Source organism: Rhea pennata, chromosome 3, assembly GCF_028389875.1.
Source record: "Rhea pennata isolate bPtePen1 chromosome 3, bPtePen1.pri, whole genome shotgun sequence".
In the NCBI taxonomy this organism is placed as follows: domain Eukaryota; kingdom Metazoa; phylum Chordata; class Aves; order Rheiformes; family Rheidae; genus Rhea; species Rhea pennata.
The window spans coordinates 100,264,565-100,288,501 of NC_084665.1; the positions used below are offsets into that span (position 1 = coordinate 100,264,565).

General features: G+C 36.0%; 1 protein-coding gene across 1 annotated transcript in view; it reads left to right on the forward strand.

Annotated features, from left to right (window-relative positions):
- Positions 1 to 23,937, forward strand: part of EYS (eyes shut homolog) — an 872,934-nt gene that overhangs the window by 399,196 nt on the left and 449,801 nt on the right. Inside the window, exon 30 of the mRNA XM_062573097.1 lies at positions 2,760 to 2,959. Coding sequence (XP_062429081.1) covers positions 2,760 to 2,959 — 200 coding nt within the window. The remainder of the gene's footprint in view (positions 1 to 2,759; positions 2,960 to 23,937) is intronic.

Sequence of the window (23,937 nt, forward strand, 5' to 3'; positions counted from 1 at the left end):
AAGAGAGTCTGGCCTCATGATCAGTGAGGTATTGCAAAATAGGGTTGTTTTCTGCTATATGATTCTAATGGCAAAAATTGCAGTCACCCGTATTTATCTATAGGTGAAAAACATTGAATCCAGTAGCCTGACTTTTTACTGTAAGCATTTAAAATCAGTATTTCTTTTCTGTACTTGCAAACCAAATATTGTAAATTACTGAGAGAACAAGCCTGTGCTGCACTGGCTGACTGCAGCACTGGTTTCACTTGTTTTACTTGATTAAGTTAGTCATAAAACTGGAAAAATTACTGATAAGACTAAGGCTTTAGCTTTGCATCTTAAAAATAATGTATTTTTCAATTCCAGATCACAATAGCTTTTGAGATTTAACAAATGTTAAAAAAAGAAAGTACAAAGTGATGTAAAAAAAAGTGAGTCATTGTGCCATGTATACATCCAGAAATTTGTATCTTGGAAAAGCTGAAATGACCTATCTTTGCATATATTTTTTTGATAATGTTCAGATTCTCAGTTAGTCTGAGTCAATGCTACCTTTCATCTAGTGAAGACAGGATCTGACTTTAATACCATTTCAGGCAGGAAGAGGTTAAAAAGTATGTTATTATACTAGGAACTGGGCACCTGGGATGGTCAAGAAACTCTTTTTCCCTACAGTACTGGAAAGAGGGGGAATATTATTAGGAGAGAAGGTCTCTATAACCATTGCTTTGACTTGGGAACTGTTTGGTTAGCTGTCACAGTTATGATTCAGCCTCCCGCTACAAAAAGCAAGACAAAACTGAAATGATGTTGATCGCTGTGCTTGTCTTTTTGGGGTGAGAGAATCAACTTGCTTGGGAATTAACTGTAGAGGCAGCTATCTCCTAATACCGACCTGGAAAGATAGTCCCTGGTAGGATCCAAATTAGGCAGCAGTGGTCACAACTATGTTGCTACTGCAGTTTGCCATCTAACATCCTTGTTCTTTTAAATTGCGAGTTCCTGCACTTTATGGAATTGTGGCAGCCCATCTAGTTTAGGATAGTGTGGGATTTTTAACACAGTTGTGTGTCTATTTACTGAAACAATTCCTTTGCCTGAGTTAAGAACAGTGCAGAGTATCATTTCTCCGGTAACAGAAGGTACTCTGCCTTTCTGTTTGTTTAACGAAGAACTTTTAACTGTTGTGAGCCAAATATACTGTTCAGTAATTGCTGTGACATCTTTCTTACAAAACTGTATTTTTAATGTTGCTCTAAAAACTAATTCCTACTACCGTGTGCTATCTCATAAGATTTTACTGGAGCAGTATGCATGCATGTGAACATGTAAGAAAACAAAAGGTTTTACATTAAGTTTGAAATATGCTATGATTGTAATGATATATTGAGGCAAAGCTCTGAACATTTATTTCAGCTTTGAACTTACTCCTTGCTACTCTGGTGATTTTGATATTTCATAATTATTCCGTATATTCTATTTTTTATTACTTTGGTAGAGATTTTGTCCATTGATTTGATAGATTTTGATTTTATGCTGCTAATGAGCAAGGCTATAAAAAGAGAAGTAGTAGAGAAAAATACAAGTGGATGCAAATTAAGAAAACTAGATGAGGTAAGTTACTGGAATAGAAAAAAAACAGAAGGTTTGAATTCTGGATTGAGATTCTTTAAAACAAAACAAAAGAAAAGAAAGTCTTATGTTTCACAGCAGGTTTAATTAATACAGCAAAAGACTTCTAGACCCTAGATACAGGATTTTTGGCAGTCTATAAAACTATCCCTATCTTCCTATGGGATGTGTAATTCAATTAGTTTATGTAATGCTCTCTAATAAATCATCCTATATACACCCAGCTGGAGGGCAGATAGAAAAACATGTTGTTTTCTTATCCCTGTGGATTTCTGAATTTACATTCTGTCAAAGCAACTGCAACTGCAGTACCTGCAGAAAATCTACTAAGTGCCCTTGGATATCCTTAAGGAGTTAACTATTCTAAAGTTAACGAAATGTGAGAATAAATTTGCTTTTAAAGTACTGGTTTTAGCTAGACTATTTGGGTCTCAGCAAAAAAAATAAAACTCCTTTAAGACACAGGCAAAAACTAGGTTCCTATGCTCATGGGTAAACTCTCATTTTTGTACTAATTAAATTCTGAAACATAAATAAGACACTAATTTGCTGCTAGTTTGTATGGTATGAATTTGGTGACTTTCACATAGCTTTATCAGAGTGAATTGTTGTTATGTGAATGCATAACACATTTCTACTTGCAATGATATGTAATAATTGATAATCAGAAAGTTATCATATATTGGGCACTATTTGATAAAGTATTAGTTACTGAAAGTTATTTATTTATTCAGTCCAGAATTGTCTTTCAAATGTGGCTTTTTCACTGAGTGATAGAACCTACTATAAAAATTTAGGCAAACAGGTAGAATTATGTAAATGATGGCTCAAGAATATGCTTTAAATTTTTAATAAAGGAATCATGAGTAGGAAACGTATTTACATCTGTACGACTACTTATATAAAAATACACTTATATTTCTCTAGGATTAATAAGTAGGAACAAGCATGCTCTTAAGGCTGAGTGTGAGTAGCAATCAAAGGATCTTGATAAAAACAAGGCTTTTGCTTATCAGGCAATAAAAAAGTACACTAGTCTCTCTCTAATCTCCAGACTAAGTTCTTGGTTTCTTACTTGTGTTGCTGTAGGTATGAATGAATGAGTAACGTCCACATAGTCAATTTATTATGATTTATTTCCTCAGGAATGTGAGTCTGTTCCCTGCGTTAATGGAGGTTCTTGTCAAGATTTGGATGATGCATTTGTCTGTACTTGCCTGAGTGGGTACACTGGTGAATTTTGCGAAGTTGATATTGATGTTTGCAGTGAACCTGTACTGAACTCAGCTCTCTGCTACAGTGGAGGTATATGTGTTGATGGACCTGGAAGAACTTTTCACTGCAGGTTAGTAAGAATATTATCATGTAACTGCTGCAGTTAACATATGCTGATTTGTTGAGAATTTTGGGCAGTTTTATTACATGCAGTATATGAACTCAGTCAGATTTGATACCACGAAAGTGACCTGGCAGATTGAAAAAGTTTTAGAATAATTAGAGTTAATTATTACAGTTTTCTGATGTGGCTTCATATCACTTTACACATCTGTGTAACCCAGAAAAATATTACTTTTAGTACTGAAATTGCAAGCATTAGAAAAAATTCTAAAACGCTCATGTTAAAGTAAATGCTTTATATTTCTATGTTAAACTACTCACTGTTTAATGTCATGCACTTTACCTGGAAAATTATTTTCAAGTGCTTTTAAGAATTATATGTGGAAGTGTCTAACCTAAACTACGAAAACTGCAAAACAGCATGTTTACAAAAATACTTATATTCCTGTGTTTTGTGCTTTAAGTGAAACAATATACAGAAAATTAATTTGCAACAAAACTTAAACGAAAAGTAGTTTGTGTATTGTATGTGTATAGACATATATTCAAAGAAATCTCTTATGATCTATCATTCTTTGACTATTTAAAGCTTCTGACTAAATATGTACAGTCTTATCATTTATTGGTGGTTGGACTAGATGATCTCCAGAGGTCCTTTCCAACCTTACTGATTCTATGATTCTATGATTCTATGTGCTTGTAGTATAGCAAAACTCCCTTAAAATAAGCTTCCACATTGGTTTTATACATTTTGAATTAGTCTAATATGCTTGGTAAATATATAAATTATCTAAATACCTATTTAATAGCTAAATTTATAGAAATTTAAAAATCTTAAGAAAATATGTTTTAAGCATATGTAATACGAGGCGTAAATATTTTGCTTAGCTAAAATAATCTTTTTAATGAATTTGTGGCCAAAAGTGAAGCTTAAAGATAATACTTTTGTTAAAAAAATAGCAGCCAATTTTGAGGTGATAATAGCCATTGCTGGTGGCAAGTAACCATTTGATAGCTTTATCATATACATGTTTAAATTAAACTACAAAAAATGTATGATTAATTAATGTTATGTGTTTTCATCAGATTCATCAGTGGCACTGAAATAAAGTTAAGCTTCAAGTGTCAGTTCCCGCTAACCCTGTGTTTTTCAATTTTTTTGATAAACTGATAAAATGAAGCTAGTGGAAAGTGTTAGAATATCTCAAAATATCAGAAACAAACTGAGTATTTTGCATGTCAAAACCAGTATTACTGAGGAACATTGTTTTCCATTTGTATTTTGTCAATATGCTGTTAGAACCTTGTTCGTTTTCCTATGTTTTACTCTTTTATAAGGTACGTGGGCAGTCATTGTTAGTGGCTCATGAATGTCAAAATGTTCTAAGGTTTCTTTCAAATATTGTTCGAAACTGTGTCCTCGTTGGGTAAGGCTAGAAAACCTGGGAGAAAAATGCACCAGAGACAGTTTTCCCAAGCTAATAGTATAAATATCTGTTTATTCCTCTTTACAAAATTAGTGTGAGGATTATGTTTTCAGGAGAAATTATAATACAGAAAAAGAAAAGGGAAATAAGGTGCAATATATAAATGTTAAGTGATGATCTCCATAATTTAATAAAACTGTTGTTTTTAATATTATAAATGATTTTTATTTTATAGCCTAGATAATTCATGTCATTTATATTTTAAATAAGTGGTCTTTTCTGTATTAAAAGGAATACATTTAATATTCTGTATTAATAATCCATATTAAACAGAGCTCAGTTGTTAGTGATTTTTCTTTTAACAGTGCCAGCTGTGTTGATGACCTTCCTGTTTATTTGATATATAAGTTTTTATGCAAAACAAAAATTTAAATTCAGTTGTTTTAAGAGAAGAATGACTGTCATTCTAAGATGGCGTAATGACAACTTTGGGGTCTTTATTCAAATGTTTGAAATTCTCCTAGAATCAGTAGTAATTACAAAATGTGAATAACGTAATTATAAAACTTTATGTATATAAAACACATATCTTATTTTTTATCATGCAAGATTAAGTTTGAAGTCAAACCACAGAGCATTCTTCTTGTCCTTTTTTATTTTTTCTTTTTAATGAGAGGCTAATTTAACTAGCCTCTCAGATATTATTATACTCAATTTGTGAATGAGGAAGTCAATATTTCAAGAACATTCTCAGTATTTTATGTATATTTACAGTGTATCAGATGAATTTCTTTTGCTTTGGAGGAAGCATTTTGAAGGGGTTGCATCTTTTTAGCAGTTTCATAACAGTTGCCAAGAAAGAGAGTCAACAGATGTTAAAACTTTTAAATGTGACATTAAGTTTCAGATTTCAATCAATTCCATACTAAAACTGCTAACTTAAATGTCTCAAGGCAGGTTTGTCACATTAATTCAGAACAGAAGATCTCTAATGTCTCACACCAAGAGTCCATCTAGCCCAGTAGTCTATATCGAACAGTGGCTACAGTTTTGAACAATATACATATTATGCTTCCTATTATAAATGCTCATTCTCTTTCCTCAACTATTTTCAATTCAGGTTTTTTTTGTGAGCCGTATGTGTTTGTTGCTTTAGTACAGTTCTATGAATCCCATAGAATCACAGAATCACAGAATGGGTAAGGTTGGAAGGGACCTCTGGAGATCATCTAGTCCAACATCCCTGCTAAGCAGGGTCACCTAGAGCATGGTAGACAGGGTTGTATCCAGGCGGGCCTTGAAGATCTCCAGAGAAGGAGACTCCACAACCTCTCTGGGCAACCTGGGCCAGGGCTCCGTCACTCTCATAGTGAAGAAATTCCCCCTCACGGTCAGGCGGAACTTCCTGTGCTTCAGTTTCTGCCCATTGCCTCTTGTCCTGTAACATGGGACAGCTGAAAAGAGTTTGTCCCTGTCCCCTTGACACCTTCCTTTTAGATACTTATACACATTGATAAGATCCCCCCTCAGGCTTCTCTTCCCCAGGTTGAAGAGGCCCAGCTCTTGCAGCCGTTCCTCATAGGGCAGGTGCTCCAGCCCTCTGATCATCTTTGTAGCCCTGTGCTGGGCTCTCCCCAGTAGCTCCATGTCTCTCTTGTAGTGGGGAGCCCAGAACTGGACACAGCACTCCAGATGAGGCCTCGCCAGGGCTGAGTAGAGGGGCAGGATCACCTCCCTCGACTTGCTGGCAACACTCTTCCTAATGCACCTCAAGACACCATTGGCCTTCCTGGCCACAAGGGCACATTGCTGGCTCATGGTCATCTTGTCATCCACCAGCCCTCTCAGGTCCTTCTCTGCATGCTCTCCAGTATGTCACCCTCCGGCCTGTACTGGTTCATGGAGTTATTCCTCCTTAGGTGCAGGACTCTGCACTTGCCCTTGCTGAACCTCAGGAGGTTCCTCTCCGCCCAACTCTCCAGCCTGTCCAGGTCTCTCTGAATGGCAGCACAGCCCTCCGGTGGATCAGCCACTCCTCCCAGCTTGGTATCATCAGCAAACTTGCAGAGGAGGCACTCTGTCCCCTCATCCAAGTCATTAGTGAAGAAGGTGAACAGTGCTGGATCCATTACTGGTCCCTGCAGGACACCACCAGCTACAGGCCTCCAACTGGACTCCATGCCACTGATGACGACCCTCTGAGCTCTGCCTTTCAGCCAGTTCTCAATCCACCTCACTGTCCACTCTTCTAACCCACACTTCCTGAGCTTAACTAGGAAGTTATTATGGGAAAGTGTCAAAAGCTTTGTTGAAGTTAAGGTAGAGAACATCCACTGCCCTTCCCTCATCTACCCAGCCAGTCGTGCCATCATAGAAGGCTACCAAATTGGTTAAGTATAATTTCCCCTTGGTGAATCCATACTGGCTACTCCTGATCACCATCCTTTCCTCCATATACTTGGAGATGGCATCCAGAATGAGCTGTTCCATCACCTTTCCAGGGATGGAGGTGAGGCTGACCAGCCTATAGTTGCCTGGGTCCTCCTTGCCCTTCTTGAAGACTGGAGTGACATTGGCTTTCTTCCAGTCCTCAGGCACCTCTCTAGTTCTCCACAACCTTTCAAAGAGGATGGAGAGTGGTCTGGCAATAACATCTGCCAGCTTCCTCAGAGCCGTGGATGCATCCCATCAGGGCCCATGGATTTGTGAATGTCAGGCTTGTCCAGAAGATCTCTAATCCTTTCCTCCTCAACCAAAGAAAAGTCTTCCTTTCTCCAGACTTTTTCCCTTGTCTCCAGGCTCTGGGATTCTTGAGGGCTGCCCTTACCAGTGAGGACTGAAGCAAAGAAGGCATTCAGTAATTCTGCCTTCTCTGTATCCTTCATCACCAGGGCCCTCGCCCCATTCAGGAGTGGGCCCACATTTTCCCTCGTCTTCCTCTTGCTACTGATGTATTTGAAGAATCCCTTCTTGTCCTTGACATCTGTTGCCAGACTCAATTCCAGCTGGGCCTTAGCCTTCCTCGTCACATCTCTACATACTCTTACTGCATTCTTGTATTCTTCCCAAGCGGCCTGTCCCATCTTCCACATTCTGTGTATTTTCTTCTTCCACTGGAGTTTTGCCAGGAGCTCCTTGCTCATCCATGCAGGTCTCTTGCCCCTTTTGCTGCACTTCTTAATCATAGAGATGCACTGCTCTTGAGCTTGGAGGAAGTGATGTTTGAATACTAGCCAGCTCTCATGCACCCCCCCCCCTTCCTTCTAGGGCCTTAACCCAGGAGATTCCACCAATTAGGTCTCTGAAGACCCCAAAGTCTGCTCTCCTGAAGTCCAGGGTTGCAGTCCTGCTTACTGTCTTACTTGTTTCCTGCAGGATCCTGAACTCCAGCATCTCGTGGTCACTGCAACCAAGGCTGCCCCCAGCCTTCACATCTCTAACCAGTTCTTCTTTGTTGGTTCTTCTTTGTTGCTTCATCCAGTCTTCCCTTGAACCTTGTATAAACTTCTCTTTGAGCAGTGGGATTGGACTAGACAATCTCTAGAGGTCCCTTCCAACCTCAACTTCTCTTTTACCTTCTCTATTCCTCCTCTAATAATTCCTAACATTTTTAATAGTGCTGAATTCCTACTGAATGACATGGCCAGCTGTACAGGGACCCCATTTGTCTCCCTGAAGGAAGATATAGTACATACATTTTCTCAAAATTCTGGGTTTTAGCATATACAAATTAGGTGGAAATTGGTATGAAGAAATGCCTTCTTAGCAGCCTGAGCATTTTTGCTTACAAATATATTGCCAGAGGCATGATTTAAGTTCATTCTGCAGCAAAGAAGGACAACAGACAATACTTGATCTGATCTATTTTACCTGGGAGAATGAAATAAAGGTTTCATGTAGGACTTTACATTCCCACCTCATTTTGTTTTGCTATAGAAGAGTCAGGTACAATGGAGAGGAACACAACAAATATATTACAAACAGGAATATACCGATGCAATATAGAGTTTCTTTCTTTAGCCTAGTTGTAATAATAAAATTTGTGGAAGAGATAGCTTTCCTTTGGTCCTTGATATAAATCTATGGTTCTGTTTTCTTTTCAACATTATGTCTCAGAAAGAAAAGGCAGTGTTTGAGACTGTTTGTCTAATAATAGTATCCCAGTACCCAGCTTTGTGAATAGAAAGAATGGAAAATTATAAGTGTAAAGGCAGATGTCGTTCTTGTGCAAGTTAGCAAAAAGAAAGCACTGCACAGAAAGAATATCATATTTTAACAAATAGGTCTTCTACATTGGATATGGGGGGCTTTTCTGCATGTGTTAGAATATTTCCTGGGTCAGTTGTGCTCAAGATTTGCATCAAAATTAGGAAATGCAAATACTTTACTTTTAACTATCTGTGCTCTGAATATGTTACAGATCTTGTTTATAGAGTGATTTATGATATCTATGTATACACTTCACAAAAAACCCTGTAAAAGAATACTACGGATACAAAGTCTGTATCCTCAGAAGTTGGAAAGTGCTGGAATCAAGGATTCCCTTCTGACATTATTCAAGTCTTTAAATAAATTATTGTACAATATTTTTTCTACAGGACTCAAGCCTCATTTAATAAAGAGACTATTGCTACATTTATCTTCCTATCTAATGTGTTGTACAAGCTTTAACACACATCAGCCAAGCTTTACTTGATAAGAGTTTCTTAACTTCCTCCTAGGAAGTTCTTTGGTTCATCTTAGATCTGGATACTTCTTCAATATTAGGTAATTTTCTCCAAGAAATTCTCAGAAGATTTGGTAAAACTTTTCGGAGCACTAATATTCAAAATAAGGGTCTCAGAGTCCCTTACTTCTGCAAAACTAGTGCAACTCTTTCAATTTGGACAGCTGCATATGAACAGCTACTAATCATACACAAAATATTTTAGAAGTGTGGCTTGTTAAATAATTCTTTTCTCAACATAGCAGTCAGCTGTCTCATGCGTCAGTCTACCACTTCTACGTACCTCTTACATTATGTGCTTTCTAATGTATTCCATTTTTCCTCCGTTATCATCCTTTGTGGTAAATTCCTAACTTATGACGAAGGGCAGCTTGGCTCCCATACTGTGAACACTATAATGTGAACGTATTCCTTTTCTACCATCCATTCCCCTTATTTTAAAATGGTCTGAACAAAACTGATATGGAAACTGAATAGGAGGATTGATTTGGAGGCCAGAAAAACAGAGTAATTGATTACTAGGAATGGAAGAAAGAGCTCCTATTCTGGCAAAAGGCCACAGACATCCAAACAAATGGGGAGTCTTAACAATGCTAGTTGTTCACAAGTGTGGAATGGGCAGGAGGAAAGACAAAAACGAAGTAACTTTTAGAGTCTCAGGATTTTGGAGATCTGTCTTACAATGTTTGTATTGTTGTAGTTGGCAAAACTGGAAATGGCAAGTAAGAAAAAGTGTCCAGTAATGGGTAAGTATGAAGCTGCCTTAACTGTGGGCAGTGCTGCAAGATTCAGCTATGACGTATATTATATTTTACCCACTAGTATTGTGAATGGTCCAATTTCTGAATTTATATGGGAATCAATTACATGAGCAACTCGACAGGCTTCTTCCTGAAATTAATAAGAAAAAAACCCTTTGGGATATTCCTTGAATTGTGTGCTATCTGAAATATGTTTCTGTCTTTAAAACCTTGGTTTAAAATTAAAACAACTCATTGGAAGTGAGAGGGATGCTGGGACTTGTAATTCAGTTATATCCTGGGCAGACTGCCATTGAGTCAGGGCTTCAGGAAAGAGATTAACATCTGAAAGGATGTCCACCTACCTTGTTTTGTATTTTAGTCTCCTTAATTAAAGGAACTGGCTGCCACAACAAACACTATATAAATTAGCAAATTAATAATAAAACTATCATTGGGCTCAGGGGGACTTTCAGAAGACAATCCAACCTAACCTACATATGGTTGATATAATGATTATCTAATAAGAATTCTGAGGCTTGTTGATAATGTTTTTCAAGTATTTTAAGGAGGAAAAACCATTCCATATAAAATACTCAGTTTTTAGTTATATTTAAATCACAGCTGGTCATTCTTCCCTTCCGCATCTTTTGGTCCCAGACCATTTGGTGTGTTCAGTTTTGGATTTAAAGTCCTCCCTTCCCACCACACACAGACATGGCCTTTTTAAATGCACATTTCTAGGCTTCCTGCTTATTGTGTTCAGCAAAGTCAATCTATCTTGAGAAAGATTATCTGTGCAATGTTTTTATTCTGATCAGATGAAAATCGTATCAACAATCTTATGAGAGATCTTGTCTCAGTTACATTATTAAATATTATAGCTTCATTGTACATTATAGCATACTCGTTTTTATATTATTTTTGTTACTGAAAAGAGAGGCAATTTTGATGTCACTTTTTTTTTGTCATCCACTCTGAATAATTTTTGCCAAATACAAATGTCTTTAGTGCTATAAGATAACTTCGTTAGACTTAGAAATATGTAGGGTTACAAACAAGTTCCATCCTGTCTTTTGATTCACAAAGGGAAATTCATGCTTTTAAAATCTACTTTTAAATCTACATTATTTGGTCTAGTACTGAAGCTATTTTGATAGCTTCTTTTAGAGATTAATTTATACTCACAAGACAATTTTATGGACTTGATTTTTGTATTGCAAGGGTACATAAGAGTGAATATTTGATCAACAGAATACTCGATCAACAGAATGTCAAGGTTTTTTTCTAGCTTATGAAATTTTAGTAAGGAAGAATTCTAAAATAGGAATACATTGTTCTACATTTCCTCCAAATGAAGTGCAGTTATTTTAAAATATCTATTATAATATCTACCGTTCATTCTTCTTTGTGACCATGAACTGCTTCTTTTGAATACAATGATAAATGGAGAAAGGCTGGATACAGTTCTTTATAATACCACGTGTATATGAGAAGAGGTACAAGGATCTTCAACTCATATTTAACCATACATTCACTAGCATTTATAAAAGATTATAACCTAATGATTACTTGAACATTAATGTAAATGAACAAATAATATTGCCAAAAACAGTCATAGTGGAACACCATATATGTCCAAATCTTTAAGATATACAACATTCAGATGTCTTCAGGTGATAGAAATTACACTCGAAGAAATAGGAATTCTATATAATTTAGCCTGACTTCTGCCTTTTATAAGGATAAGGAACTAGGACTATGATGCAATGTGTCATATTAAATTGATTTCAGGTTTCAGTCAAAAAACATCTAAAAACCTGTATGCAACTAAAAAAAAATTCATTGACTGGGATTCTTCACATGCTGCCTGGAACCCTGAAAGGCCTCTCATTTTCTTCTTGTAACTACTCTTCCTTTTTCTTCCTATTAGGAAAATCAAATTGTGCATCTTGTTAATGTATATATTTTCTTTATTTAAAGTTGTTCTTGCCAGAATTAGAGCACACATAGAACATAAGAAATGGTGCTTAATTGGGACTAAGTAGAGGAGTCAAGGCTAAAGTAGAATGCTTTGCCTTAGACTATATTTAAGGTAAAAAAATATATTGCTTGTATGAAACAGACAATATTCAGGATGAGTTTTGGGGCGCAAAGCCTTGCAGGGCAACCTATACCTGTATAACCATATGCTAAAAACCTCTGCTATTCAATTCTGTAGTGATATACAAAAAGAGTTGGTCCATATAATTTTGTAGAATTGAAAATTTTCAGGGCTTGATAAATGAAAGTCATCTCTTTCTTTAAATTCCACATGGAAAGAAACTGAAAGCTATTGCATGTTGCAAATCAAAGGAAATAATGTTCACCTTTGAAAAATACTACTTAACGTGGATACCGCTACATTTTGCATTAATGGGGCTTTCCATGTCTTTTTAAGAAGTAAATTGTGATGATCCAGTCTGAAGGCAACAAATGCGTAGATTGTTGTAATGATGGAGTCCCCCTTGAAAAAATAAGATTGAAATTTGGTCAGCATCAATGATAGAAAACACTTCTCACTGTTGCTGCCAAGAATATGTATTGCCTTATAATTTCCCCTGTAACTTCACAGTGAACTAGTCTATTTTTTAAACAGAAATATAATTTATCAATAGTACCCATTTAGTCCTCCATGTCAAAAAAAGAAAGAGCTATTCCTTGGCGGTATTCCTGTCAGCTCTACCTCCAGACAACAATATCAATGGACCTCCTGTACTTCAGAAGGCTTAATGTGTGGAGCATTTGCATACCCTTCTGTCACTTTCAACTCAAAGAGTAGCTTAATGATAAAGTATTCTTTTTGAAAATCACTCAAGTAGTATGTGCCATGTAACAGAAACAGCATGTTTCTGTTAGTAGATTAACTGAAAGGCTTCATTTTGTTCAGCTGTTGATAAACAGTGTGCAAGATATGACCAAAGTTACAGAACACACATTACATAGAGCTGCATATCTAAGTTTCTTAAAGCATTGAGATAAAGGTAGGAAGAAATTAATTTTATTATGTAGAAAGAGTGACTCCAATTCACTGGAACATCAAACAATGCAATGAATCTCCTAGAAGAGAAAACTTTAAAACTCTTCACTTTTATAAGCTCTGTCAATGCATATGCAGCACTCTTTTCCTTTCATTCTCTCTGCCTCCTCTGTATGAAAACAGATGCCCCTCCATTATATAGAGATAATGAGATTCTGCATGTTTTCCTGATCCCAAAATTAACTGCTCGGTTCTTTGTTTAGTGAAATATGAATATTTTAGGATTTCTGTTGTGCGTATATATTAGCTTACGTACAATATAAACACAGAGCTTCCTAACATTTGACTGATGTTGGAGGAGAGGAGCACATGCGTTTTTAAGTTTTATTTTTAGCTAGTGTTTCCATGGAAAATGGTTAGATAAAGTTGTCCTGCTAACATGTTCCCTTACCATTCCCTTGTTTAATTACTTTATCCATAAACATACATATAAATACAAATATATATACCTGATTTTTCTTGACTTTGCACTTCTTTTTTATTTAACCAAAATCCAGTTCTTACTATGAGACCAGTGAGAATAGGCAATTGTGTTAATGACAATTTCTAACCATTTATTTCATTTTATAAAAGCAAATCTTTGTATCTCAATGTGAACAATACTAACTGTGCTACTATCAAAAGAATAGTAAAATAAAAATACAGATCAGGTCCTGTATTATTTTTACTTTCTGTATATCTACTAATATGCCTTAATTCTACATGTGGCAGGTTTGTGAAGGAAAAGAGAGCAGAAACATCTCAGTTGTTATTTAGTACACGCTAATATGAAGTAAACTATAAATTTAATAAACTGCATACTGCAGCTGGTACTCTTAGCATGAGCTCTTCACTTTCATCTATAAGCAGAACAGTAAATGTAAAAAAAATTAAAAAGTAGTTCTCCAAGTGAATTACAGTCCTGAATGTTCTTACGAACATTCAAATATCTAATTTCAACATCGAAAGAAGAGTTAGTTACCCACTTTATAATCAGGTTTGGTTAATATATACCTAATGATACATTTACTTACTCAGATTGGATCAAATTGATATATTTCTCTTCTTGTATGGTATTGCAAGAAAGTTAAAAGAATGTATCACAGCAGTCAAAAGGCAGTGCACCCATTTTGGAGCGTTTTCTCCTATACTTGTGATTTTTAGCAGAAGATCAAGATTAAAGGGATTTGGAATAAGTATTTAAAACAAACAGATAGTTTGTATAAAGATATTGCATTGTGTGCAGTATGTCTGATGCAACAGCTGCTTCCCCTGGTGATTCTGCACAAAATCAGTATGCTATTAATCAAGTGGATATTTCTATTGATATTCAAACATTAAGTGAAGCCACTTCAAATATCTACAAAAGCAGTTTGTCAGTTAAATAGGAAAATCTGAAAATGCTAAGATACTGTACAAATGGAGCATGAAGAAAAGCAAGACTTTAGGAAACATATTCCAAATATGACTACCTTTTTTTTTTTGGAACATATGCATGTTGTCTTTTTGTTTTTTACTTTATCATTTAAATAATATTACTGTATCTAATTAAAATTATCCATTTTTATCATTTTAAAGTTCTAAAATTCAACAGTAAAGTGCAATCTGTGGGAGCATTGTCTATAGAAATGCACACAACAGAGTCTGGAAATGGGACACTCAAAGCTAATAAGAAAAAAAAAAAAAAAACTCCCCAAAAGCAAAACACAAGTCTAGTAGAAATCACCCAGCTGCCCAGTCTCAAAATTAAACCTTTTTAAAGCTTCTGTCTGAATGGATAGTGCCAATTGCTATATTCTGTTTTTTAAGCAAACCTTTTAAAAATTCATTGCTTGAAAAAACCCTGGATGCCTATTTCCTGTGTATATATTGTTTTGTTTTTTCTTTTTCCTAGCAACGTTGTTTTCTGACTTTATGAAACAGGAGCCATTATATGACAAACAAGAATATCTAACGGGAATCATACTCACATCCCCCATTATACAAGATGCAGGGACTAAACAGTTGGGAATGTGCCTGTTAACAGAACATTTCAATTTTTTGTAGACACATACAGAGAATATTTAATTCAACATTATCCAAAATATGCATGCCCAAATAAAATCCAACACCTGGGACAAAATTTAAAATTTCACAGTGCTTAAAGTTGTAATGTGCTGCTTGTTTATTTAGAATTCCTTATAGAATACTAAAACATACTGCACAAGTGGTTCAAACACACATCAATTCTTTTTTTTTTTTTTTTTTTTTACTGTTACTACCTTCAAAATGTTGTGATATTTTTGGTATTTTTCTTTTTTCTTTTTATTTCTAATTATATATTCTCAATGCATGTATATAAATGATACACATCATACTGGTGGTGATTTTGCCTTCAAATAACAATTGTTAACCAAAACAGTGATAAATCTATCAGAATAATTGTAATGTCATTTTAAAAAGACAATTTCTTCATTGAATTGTAAGTGGATTTACAGGTCGTATAACTTGATTGTTTAAAATTTTTACTATATTATTGTTTAAAATTCTCTACTTATGGTTTTGCAGAGTGCCAACCTACTGATATTTTGTAAATATTAGAAAAATATTACTTTATATCTTGATTGACAGTTCATAAGTGCCTGAGTTCCTACATCATTAATGGAGAAAGGGTGCTGACTTCAGAAATTTTCAGAGAGAGATGTTTTGTGCTTATGTTTAGGTATCATTATTAGGCAAGCAGGATCTTTCCTTGAAGGCTTATAAAAATGCTTGCCTCTCTCTTAGTTGAGAAGGCAGTTTGACTAAACATCTATAGTGTTAGAACAGTATAAATAGATATCTAGTTACAAGGGACAGCATCGTATTCATTTGCTTTTAATTTCAAGAAGATTGTCTAGAATCTTTTGTAGAAGAATCCTACTAGAATTTGTGTATCTTTCTTGTAAAAACTCTTAAATTCACTTAATTTCCCTGACCAATAAACTGCAAAAATAAATTATTTTAAGAAATAGTTTAAATGTGTAAGGTGGAGCCAAATATTGACTATTGGTGTCCAATCTCTTCCACAGGGAAGCAGAAAGATAAGATGCCAGCCAAGGTTTTCTTAGAAGAGCAGAATGGCTTAGGGCAGACATTGCTTTATGCTAACAAGAGTATTTTGTTTCACCTTTGATCAAGGCTGAGTTCATCCTGCTTTCCTTTGGATTGCGATTATTTTTCTGAATGTACCCAACTGTAGCAAATCTGGACACTTAAGATAATAAACACCATATACCCTAGGCCCAGATGGAGAATTTAGGAGGAAGTCAGTGAGAAGTAAAATCTCCTATAGTTATGAGTAAGACTGGAATTTGCTGCTGAGGACAGATTCAGCTCTTTTACCTCAGTCTGCTGAGGGCATGCTGAGCTCTGATAATCTCTAAGGTTCCACTGGAAAAATAAAACCCAAATAATTTAGTTCTTCAAAATGATAGCTTTAAAAAATGATTGAGTGGAATCACATACACCTGCTATGTATATCTGTTTGGAGAACGACATTAATTATAATGTATGTATTTGTCTTTAGAATGTCTACATGAATTTATGTTATTTGATATGAGCCTGATCCCAAAGTGGTCACACTCCATGCTGCTTAGTGTTAGATACAGACATACTGTTACTTTCATCTCTTATATGGCTTTTAAGATATACTTTCATAAGCTCAAAACAGCCTATTGGTTGTAGCATTCTCAGTGAAGTTCTACTGAGATCCCCAAATAGGAATGGCATTTTTTTCAAATTTTTTTACTCAGAATTCCCAAGTCCTTCCTAACGTTCATTCACGTGTCTACACTTAAAATTTGCTGATCTATGATAAAAATGAATTGTAATAGTGTTGTATAGTAGGTATACATGCTACATTTATATTCCATCTGAATTTTCTTCCAGAACTCTGTTTTCACAAAATAAATATTTGTTGTTCTAGATAAGCATTTCTTGAGACACTGTTTACGGCAAGACTGTAGACACTGTGGATTGTTCTCAGTGAGCACTACAGAATATACTCTTCAGACATTAGACACATTGTTTACTACTAAATATTCCCCTGATTTTTCTCATTTTCTTTTCTTATCAAGTCTTATTTTGATAGTCCTACAGTACAAAACAAATTGCTGTTTGCTCTCAAATAATAAGTGGAGAGAAAAAGACATTTCTAGAAAGTAACTTGCCCACTTTTGCCTTTCAAGTATGCCATATACAAGTGTAGGAGACCATCAGATATCCCAGGTTGGTCAATGTTGAGATCGATCAGAGATGGAAACAGAAGAGATAATTCATCAGTCATAGTGCTTCATTGGAATTAATATATTTCTTTCTCATACTAAATATTCAACAGATTAGAAAAGAGTAGCAAAAACTAAAAACCAACACACCATGAAAAGAAAAAGACTGCAGTAATGCAGTTCTTAGGAAAAGTCTCCGAGTCTAATGCTTGGCTGTTTATCATAGAATCAGTAAGGTTGGAAGGGACCTCTGGAGATCATCTAGTCCAACATCCCTGCTCAGCAGGGTCACCTACAGCATGGTAGACAGGGTCGCATCCAGGCGGGCCTTGAAGATCTCCAGAGAAGGAGACTCCACAACCTCTCTGGGCAACCTGGGCCAGGGCTCCGTCACTCTCACAGGGAAGAAATTCCCCCTCACGGTCAGGCGGAACTTCCTGTGCTTCAATTTCTGCCCATTGCCTCTTGTCCTGTCACATGGGACAGCTGAAAAGAGTTTGTCCCTGTCCCCTTGACACCCTCCCTTCAGGTACTTGCACACATTGATAAGATCCCCCCTCAGTCTTCTCTTCCCCAGGTTGAAGAGGCCCAGCTCTTGCAGCTGTTCCTCATAGGGCAGGTGCTCCAGCCCTCTGATCATCTTTGTAGCCCTGTGCTGGGCTCTCCCCAGTAGCTCCATGTCTCTCTTGTAGTGGGGAGCCCAGAACTGGACACAGCACTCCAGATGAGGCCTCGCCAGGGCTGAGTAGAGGGGCAGGATCACCTCCCTCCACCTGCTGGCAACACTCTTCCTAATGCACTCCAGGAGACCATTGGCTTTCTTGGCCACAAGGGCACGTTGCTGGCTCATGGTCAACTTGTCGTCCACCAGAATCCCAGGTCCTTCTCTGTAGAGCTGCTCTCCAGCAGGTCACCCTCTGGCTTGTTCTGGTGCCTAGGGTTATTTTTCCCTTGGTGCAGGACTCTGCACTTGCCCTTATTTAACCTCAAGGGTTATAATCCATTCCAGTTCAGTTCTGGGAATTTCCTTTTCCTGTTTGCTAAATACTCTCTGGCATTTACTAGAGGAGTAAAATCTATTTCTTAACTATGTTTGTTTTCTTTTTCCTTTAGCAAGCAGACATCTGCTTTTTTAAATTTCTTGTAGCTTTTCAGTGATGTTTGATGCAGGGCTTAGAAAAGGTTAAAGATTTTTTCTGGAGCACAATATCCTGATGTTTAAGTCAATTTTAGATTCCACTTTTTCATTTATTCTGGTAACCATTATAAATTGTTTTGCATTATTTTTGAAAATCTCTCAAAAGTTTTCAATATCTGCAGCTGGCTAGATTCAGTAATTAAGATGGGACTCTAGGTGCTACACTGGCAATGCAAGCATGGAAGTTATCTTTGTAAACTTTCCAAAAAACAGGATGTAGTGTAGCTTATTGAATGCCTTAATCATATCATTTGAAGTATCTTCCCTAGAGTGACAGTATGCACTGGGAAAAGAAAAAAGAAAAAAAAAAAAGAAAGAAAGGAAAAAAGAGAGAGAGAGAGAGAGAGAGAGAAGCACCTGTTTTTCACTTCAAGTCTTACCCGGTTTGAGAATCAAATCAATTTTAACTGAAAAATACAATCTATAGATTATTGATGTGCAACCCCCGTGGTGTACAGGCTTGTTTCCTGAAATCCTTTCCAACTAGATGTCTTCTAGACATGGTAAATTAGGCCCTATTTAGAGTTTTACTGGCAAAAGCCAGCTGAATGATGAAGCAGAAATTAGTCAGTGAGGAAAAAAAAAAAAAAAAAAAAAAAAAAGCAGTTTGCTAAAAAAACATATTTCTCTGAAAGTCTACATCGTTATCATTTTTTTTTCTCTTGTTTTTGGAAAATATGCAAGCATTTCTTGTTTATTTCTGATTATAATAAAATCACAGAATCTTTTAAAAGGTTTTCACTTTATAGCATTTGTCAAAAATGGTACCTGAAGTATTGTTATCTTTCTCCTACTTCAAATGGAAATGGGTATTACCCACTAAGAATAATGATTTTTTTTTTTGTTTATTGAGTTTCTGTATCAATATGTTTATATTTTTTATATATATATATATGCATACACACACACATATATATATACCAATTTGAGGTAGTATTTCTTTGAGACATTACATGAAATTGAAACAATAATACTCTTTAAGGACTGGTGTCTAACGTTGCCGTATAACTTTCTGAATTATAATGAATATCAGCTGGAAAGACACATAACTATAAAAAAATTATTTTGTCTGACCACAACTCAGGTTCTAAACTAGAGTTCAGTGTCCTGATCTTTTTGAGTATACAGTCAATTTTAAATAGATTAATACATTAAAATAGCCTTCTCAGAAGACTGTTATATCTTCTGATCTATTAGAAAAAAAGTTTTAAAATAAAAATCTAAACAAGCTAATGAAAAAACTTAAAAATTATGAAGAAAATCTCTCTCTAGAATGGGCTATTTCATTTACATGTTAATTAACTTAGCTAGTTAACATGTGACTGTATCTTTGAGATTATATTCTAATATTAAGATTAGGCTCTAATTTTGCTTTGCTTTTTTAGCAGAAGACTTCAGATATGATGATCAATAAATACCAATAAAATATGATAAAAGCAGCCTTGACTCTGCATCTTGAATGAAAGGTAGATTACCTCAAATTTTCCTCATGCTTTAAAAACAGTTTTACTGTTTTGAAAACACAGTAGCAGTACTGCAGTATACAAATCTTATTTTTCAGCATGTTCCAATCTCCAAAACAAGTTTTCTTTGAGTGAAAGTGTACACATTCTCAAATCTGGTTTGCATCAGAATATGCTGATCAAATGAAGAAGACATGAGAAGTACAGCATAGGTATCCTTATAGTTCAAATAAGTTGATTTGTTATAGTTGAAACGTTCAAGTTTAATGTGTTTATAGACAGGAACTGGTAAGAAGTCACAAATACAGACAGACTGCCTGTAGATGCAGAGGATTTTGTTCTGGCATTCTAGTAAGAATGTGTAACATGTAAATAGGCATGTCAAACTTCACTTGATTATGGACAAATTAGACTAATTAAATTATAGATCAAATCTTTGTCTTTCCTTTTGTCATGAATACTACAATTAAAGAGAGTAGCTAGTGAGAAAGAACAGAGAGGGGAAGAAGATTGGAGAGAGTAAATCATATGGATACAATATTGATGCAGAAGTGGTTATATTTGACCTCAGATGTGGTGGCTAGGATGACTTAGTAATAATTAAGTTTACTTGAGTATGACTGATAAATAGGAATATGAATTAGCATCTTAAGGAATTAAAAAATGAAAGCATTTGCTGCTGGAGAGCGCATCTACTTCAGACCACGACCATTTTTTTAGTCTCTCTGGAAACACAAAATACTCACTGCAGCTGCAAAGTCCATAAACTGTAGTTTTATGGCAATGGGAGAACTCTACCAGAAACAAGTATGACTGGCCCTGGCATGACTCCTCCCTGCCAGCTGGGAAGATTTCCTGAAAGCCGAGCAGCTTGAGGGTGTAGCTTCAAATGACAGGTTGGTACCATATTACTCCTAAGTGTATGAAAGCATATCTACTCTCAAATGGTCAGTCTCTCAGAACATGTCAGCATATAATGGGTTAACTATAAGGTAAACAAAATGATTTGTTTTCTCCTGTAGTCCATGTTCCCCAAAATTTTCATTAGTCTGCTAATCAAAGGTCTACATAGTCTCTCAAAATAAGGAGAGGAATCAGTCTTGGATAGGAAATGTTGACTTGTTATTCCAACTGTCAACCTGAAGTTGTACTATGGCCTGTTCTGGATCAGGTCATGGCTTTGTCTAGCTGAGTCTTGAAAGCCTCCAAGGAAGGGGACTCCACAGACTCTCTGGGTAATCTAGTCTAGCCTGTTGTAACTAGCTCCTCCTCAAACTTTTTTTTTTCCTCCTAATGTCAAGCTTGAACGTTCAATCCCACAGTCTGTGACTTTTGGCTCATCTTGTGTTCTGTCATTACTCAAAAAGAATTTGTCTCTACCATCTTTGGAACAGTCCTTCAGGTGGTTGCATGTTGTTATTTGATAACTCATTTTCCTTCTCTTCACAAGACTAAACAACCCAGTTCCCTCAGCCTCTCCATGTAGTTCATGTCACCTATGTCACTGAGCATTTTGGTAACATTCCCTGAACTCACTTCTGTTGTATAATTTCCTATTGAAACTTGGATGGGGAGGGGTGCACAAAACTGGACATAGTGTTCTGAATGTATCTACACAAGTGTCAAGAAGAAGGATTAATAACTTCCCTTGATCAGCTGGCTCTATTCCTTCTAATGGAAACTGGTGTGCAATTTGCCTTACCTGCAGTGAGAGTACTGCTGTCTCAAATGCAACTTGGCATCCACTCAGGTCCTTTCTAAAAGGACTACTGCTCAGTTAGTTCTCAGCCTGTACTGTAGCATGGGGTTGTGCTGTCTCAAGCACAAAACTGCCCTTACTGGACTTCATGAGGTTTCTGTTGGCTCAGTTCTCAAATTTATCAACTCTGGATTAAAACCCCGTTATTCATAGTGTTACCTCTCTCTTCCTCCCAGCTTTGTCATGTCTGCAGATTTGTGGGTTGTACAGTGGTGTCATCATCAAGATCACTGAGGAGGATATTGTGTCAATACCTGAGGTGTTCCACTCATTACCAGCCATCAGCTAGATGTCAAGCCACTAGTTACTGCCCTCTGAGCTTGGCAGTCCAGCTAATTTTCAGCTCATCTAACACTTTGGTCAACTAGCCCAAACTTTCTCAGATTGCAGATAAGAACAGTGTAGGAGAAAGTGTCAGAATCTTGTTAAAGTCAAAACATATTAAATCCATCACCATCCCCTTACTGACATAGTTTTTGCATCATAGAAGACATCGGGTTGATCAAGCAAGCTTTGATAATTCCTTCATTTATACTAACTCAGTTGGGAAGCTTCAGGAACACAAAGCTTTTTGAAAATTGACAATCTTTATAATATGTGGTAGCAATACTATTTTTATGGCAACATATAAATCATTCTTCTATAACAGCTGCAGTAGTCCATCTGCCCATATCTGTGTGGCTCGTAGCTGCCCAATGGCAACTGAAGACTTTTCATTCCAGAGGATAATAGAAATGTGCTTCTTAATGAAAAGGAGTTATTTCATAAGGTAGTTTTGCCTCTTCACTCATGGGGAAAGCTCCCTACAAGTCCCCATAAAAGAACTCATTGCCATTCTGGAGTTTTGCAGCTATCTTGCCACCTTTTTCTCTTCCGTCTGATATCTATTTCATGAACTTAGAAATAGACTTGTTCTTAATGAGATTATTCCGAGGAAAGTCTTCCTGATGCAGTCACTCAGTTTTGCTATCTTTCTTTTTTTGTCATATTCCTTTTTTTCTCCAGGTCCAACTGAATTTGAAGCATAAATTACATTTGTAACAACTGCCAGCCAACAACTGCCATTATGGTCCAAAATACTTGGTAAAGAATATTACTAGCATCACGTGACATAGAGTTCCAGAATCAAACAAATGAAATATGAAATGTCATATGAGAATGTGAAGAGTCATGGATTTTTAAAGTCCGAATTCTGTTTAGTGTCCTCTAGCTGCTGCAGGAACAATCTCAAAATGTTAAGGGCCCATAAGCAGCATAAAGTTGAATTTACACACTATAGTTTTATATGGCATAGTTTGTTGAGAGGCAGACAGGACTTCTAGAATGTGAAAACAATAATTTGTCTCCAAGTCTCCTTTTCTATTCTGTAGCCAGTCTATGTTCAGCAATTCTACTGAAAAACAACATTTGAATGTAAATCCCCTTTAGGCAGACAATACCACAGGCAGCAGAGATGATATGAGCTGCAGTGCAGATAAGCAGCAGAGATTTGTTTGCTATTCTACTGACCAGGTTCAGAAATACATTTCAGTTCTTTGATGATTGTTAGAAACTTCCTCTTTCCAGGTCATATACATGAACAGTTTTGAATGATGTCCATAGCACTGAGAACTATTGTAGAAAGAAAAACAGAAAGAAAAAAACATTTTTAAGGAAGCCTAAAACTCATTTTACTTTCAAATCTCATATCTTTGTCATCCTAGCCATGCATGGGGAGATATAAATCTTTGTTTTAAGTAATATATCTCTGTTTTGAGCATCTCTGAAGATTTTTCACTTTACTGAAAAGGGAAAAAGAAAATCTGTCCTTGGCTTACACGGTGATGTTAATCTGTTATTACTTGATTAAAATCCTGCTTTCCACAGCTTGTATATGTAATGTTCCAGATTTTGTAGAATCTAGAAAATCATAGATTTCCCCAGGATAAGGCCCAGCTGGTTCATCACTAAATATCTAATAGGTATATTTTCTGGATGGAACAGTAAAATCAATAATATGAACTATAATGTAATATTAATAATGTGAATTTGGTAATTCAAGTACAAACGTAGCCATATGTACAGTTAACTGTCTATCAGTAGAAGATACAAGATAATAGAGTCATACCAACCAACCACATTTGATAGTTGATTATAACTGCTGTAACTGTCATACAGTTAAGTTGAGACAAACTGAGTAGTCTGGATAGTATTTTAGTTGCTCCTACATTATATTACCTAAATTGATTCTGTATAATTATAACTGAGTACAGTATATAAAGTGTAAATAACTGATGTTACCATCACCCTGCCGAGCGGGGAGGTTGGTCTAGATGATCTCCAGAGGCCCTTCCAACCTTACTGATTCTATGATTTGCTGCTGCTAGTTCT